At 42.8% G+C, this 4,109-nt stretch overlaps 1 protein-coding gene across 1 annotated transcript; it reads left to right on the top strand.

Moving 5' to 3' along the window:
* The first annotated feature begins 1,569 nt into the window (after positions 1 to 1,569).
* Positions 1,570 to 2,505, top strand: LOC147416662 (uncharacterized). The gene has a single exon (XM_086508187.1). The coding sequence runs from the start codon at positions 1,570 to 1,572 to the stop codon at positions 2,503 to 2,505; it is 936 nt and encodes a 311-aa protein (XP_086364313.1).
* Positions 2,506 to 4,109: the final 1,604 nt, after the last annotated feature.

Genomic DNA, 4,109 nt, shown 5'->3' with positions numbered 1-4,109 from the left:
GGCAACATCCTCAAAAGTGACTCTCCGAATCTCTATTTCCTTGATAGGTTGTTTATGCATCTTTGACTCATTGAAGATCACATCTGAGCTACGGATGACTCGACGAGATTCGGGTGCCAGAGATGATATCCCATCTCTCCATCTGCACCATATCCAATGAAAATACATTTGTGTGACTTTGGCTCTAACTTCTGTCGAAGTTGTTTAGGTACGTGAGCATAAGCTTCACAACCAAAACACGTAGATGATCATAGTGGGGCTTACGTTTAGACCATTTCTTCTGGAATCTCATAATTCAATGGCGTACTAGGCGAACGATTTATAATGTGCACTGCTGTCAAGACGGCGTCTGCCCAAAAGCCTTGTTGTGAGATTTGTCCTACAAAGCATGGCTATGACTCTTTCCTGAATCGTATGATTCATGCGCTCAGCAACTCCATTCTGAGCTGGTGTGTATGGTGCAGTAAACTGCCTTTCAATCCCCTTTTAGCACAAAAATTGTCAAACTCCTTGGAGACATACTTTCCACTGTTGTCAATCCGCAACCTCTTGAGTTTCTTGCCAGACTGATTCTAAACGAGTGCTAAAAATTTCTGGAACATAGAAAGAACTTGATCCTTATGTTTCAAAGGATATGCCCATACCTTTGAGTAGAGTCATCTATGAATGTCACAAATAGCTGGCCCCCCCTAGAGATTTGGTTGACAATAGGACCACAAACATCACTATGCACTAAATCTAGAGGTTCAGCTCGCTTTTGCAAACCAAGGGAAACATTGTTTTACAAACAGCATTCCTCGAAGAAGTTGGTGGGAAGGATTCAGAAAGAAGACACCCAAAGCTGTTCTTTCGAGTCTCTGAAAGCTTGGATCAGTCAAGAGCAACCAGATTTCGACCGGAGATAGTCAAAACATTGCATGACAACCTTCAAGAGTTGTATAATCAAAATCACTATCCTCCCTCACATATTTGGAATACAGATGAGACCGGATTTCAAGGTTCTAGAGACAAAGGAATGAAGATACTTACAAGAAGAGGGACCAAATTTGTTTATGGAATCACTTGCGATTCTCGTGAGTGGATGACAGTTTTATGTTGTGTCAATGCAGCCAGGAGTGCTATTCGAGGATATTACATATTTAAGGGCAGTCGGATTAATGGAAATTACATTCAACACTATGAAGATGGGGCAGCAATGGCCGTTCAAAGGAAGGCATGGATGATAGGAGAAATCTTCCAAGCTTGGCTTCAACATTTTGACGATGCTATCTCTCAACAAATCAGTAAACAAAATAGACATCTACTCATTCTTGATGGACATGGAGTCATGTCTCCTTGGAGGTTGTGGCCAAAGCACACGAAGCAGGCATAGATATCATAACGTTACCAGCACATACCTCACATAAGTTGCAGCCCCTAGATGTTTCTGTTTTCAAATCATTGAAGGTTCACTTCCGCAAGGAGAGAGCTATTTGGCAGCATAGGACAGCCTCATCTCATGCCAGCAAGTCAGAGTTGGCCTCGATTGTCTCAAAAGCTCTAAACTCATCCTTAACCTCGGCCAACATCATGGATGGGTTCTGTGCAACAGGTATATGGCCACTTAATGCATCAGCAGTAAAGTTTGACGGAATGCCGTGTAATCACATTAACATTACGCAAGAGGTAACAATAGAAATGGATGATGACTTATCTCAAGTTCCTAGCACACCCATGCAAGGAACCATTGAAGAAAACGCGGCTCTTGCCCTAAATTCCATGGCAAATGAAATCCTAGAAGAAGATGGAGCAGCCATGCCTCTGGAAGAGGAGCTAGCCAATTCCCTAAGCTTCACTCAATTACTACAAGCTGGTGACATTCCAACAAATATCACCATAGCAACAAAGCCATTTGAGCTCATGGGTGGACACTTTCACCAAAACATTGGAGGTGCTGAGCTATCAGTTGGAGAAAGACCAGAAGGGAATCAAAGCAAAGGTAAGAATATGCCGCAATCTGAGCTCATGGGTGGACATTTTCACCAACACATTGGAGGTGATCAGCTATCGACTGGAGAAAGACCAGAAGCGCATCGAAGTGGAGGTGAGAATATGATGCAATCTGAGCTCACGGGGGACACTTTCACCAACATGTTGGAGGTGCTCAGCTATCAGCCAGAGCAAGACCAGAAGTGCATCGAAGTGGAGGTGAGAATATGCCGCAATCTGAGCTCATGGGGGGACACTTTCACCAACACATTGGAGGTGCTCAGCTATCAGCCAGAGCAAGACCAGAAGTGCATCGAAGTGGAGGTGAGAATATGCCACAATTGGAGCTCATTGGGGGACACTTTCACCAACACATTGCAGGTGCTCAACTATCAGCCACAACAAGACCAGAAGTGCATCGAAGTGGAGGTGAGAATATGCTGCAATCTGAGCTCATGGGGGGACACTTTCACCAACTTATTGGAGGTGCTCAGCTATCAGCCAGAGCAAGACCAGAAGTGCAACAAAGTAGACTAGAAAATATGCCTCCAACATTAGAAGTGCAACCTCGGAAAGAGTTTGGGGATGAGAATCAACCTCCATCATTAACCATACAACAAAAGGCTTCCGAAGAACACAACCGTATTATTGATATACTACAGGTACCAATGAGAGAAGTGTGTGTCAGACAAGCAAATCGAGAAGCATTCGTAGACTACACCAATAGCCTTATTCTTACCTCCTCTCAATACATTGAAAGTACGAGAGCAAAGAATGCTAAGAAAGAAGAAGTTGCCAAAGTGAAAGAGGAGAAGAGATTGGAAAAGGAGAAGAAAAGACTCAACTCACTTGCTGAGAAGGAAGTAGCACGACAACGAAGGGTGGATGCTCAACAAGCCAAGCATGCAAGGAAAGAATGGGAAGCACAACAAGCCTTATTTCAAGGTAGAATGAGTTCCATTCTATGGGAGCAAGGTTCCCTCGAGGGTTTGCAACTAAGACCACTACACATAGATATGCCATATCATGCTTTTGCCCGCAAGCACCGTATGAAGAAGCTGAGAAGATTTCGACAAGCTTATCAGCAAAGAAGTCAGTAAAGCCTGAATTTTTGTCTTGATTCAACGCCCATGTATGCAAGAAACCCTTTTTGTCTTATCTCCTCTAGCAAAGCAAGCTGTATGGAGGAGCGGAGAAGATTTCGGCAAGCTCATCAATAGATACAACATTATAGGCTCAGTTTTTTGTCTTCCTTTAGTCCCACATGTATGCAGAGAATTACTTTTTGTTTTATCCCATTAACAAATCGAATTGTATACGACACAACCCCTCATGTAAGAAGCTCCATTTTGAGTAATCTTTTAGGAGGTTAATTTATCCACATATAAATGCATCGAAATTCAGAACAGTTACGACATCTTATTTCCTCTCTTGTTTTATTATTTTTTATGATGAATTAAAAAATCATGTACATAATGTCCAAGACATGTATCTCTGTTCAATGCTTTAGCTTGAGTTGTCATACTGCTGTATGTATAATGTACTATTAGCATGTACGAGTACTGAGTGAGGCAGCTAGAATGCAAAGCCTCACCTGGAAAGAGTACTGCAGAGGCATGTCATGGATGTCAGTTCCGCACCATCTTCCTCTTCTGAGTGCATCAATGAACCCATTTAAATATGCAGACAACCATGCTTGCGAGTGCTCTTTGCCGTTATGTGAGTGCTCAGTGATTACCATCCGCCTCTGTGTGCACAAAGAAGTGCAAATTAGATTTTCATCAAGTGCAAATTATGCAAAAATGAGACTAAAATGTATAAAATTAAGGCAAATTTGTGAGAGCTATTCAATTACGAGGAGCAATGCAGCCATATGAGCTTCCAAAACCCATTGAAGCTGATTGTGTAGCCCTCGATGCATCCACATGTTTAGGGAGGCCGAAGTCTCTGACACGAGCTTCATCGATGAATGATTTTGGGGTGTCATGGAGGGCATTGCGTATTTGCACCTGGAGTGTAGGCCTACTTCTCGGTTGAAGATGAAGATCCAGCCTTTGATGCACTGCGTATTTGCACCATGATTGCAACATGGGATCTGTGAAAAGGCCTTATGAGAAGTGAGCATGTGTGTTTTTACCTTC

The sequence above is a fragment of the Adiantum capillus-veneris genome, unplaced genomic scaffold (genome assembly GCF_014529385.1).
Source record: "Adiantum capillus-veneris isolate H3 unplaced genomic scaffold, ASM1452938v2 Hic_scaffold_650, whole genome shotgun sequence".
Taxonomy (NCBI): domain Eukaryota; kingdom Viridiplantae; phylum Streptophyta; class Polypodiopsida; order Polypodiales; family Pteridaceae; genus Adiantum; species Adiantum capillus-veneris.
Note: the sequence above shows the minus strand (reverse complement) of the source record. Positions and strands in the feature narration are given on the sequence as shown.

Excerpts from the sequence above, each read along its gene's own strand:
- LOC147416662 (XM_086508187.1), top strand. The coding sequence starts at position 1,570 with ATGGATGGGTTCTGTGCAACAGGTATATGGCCACTTAATGCATCAGCA.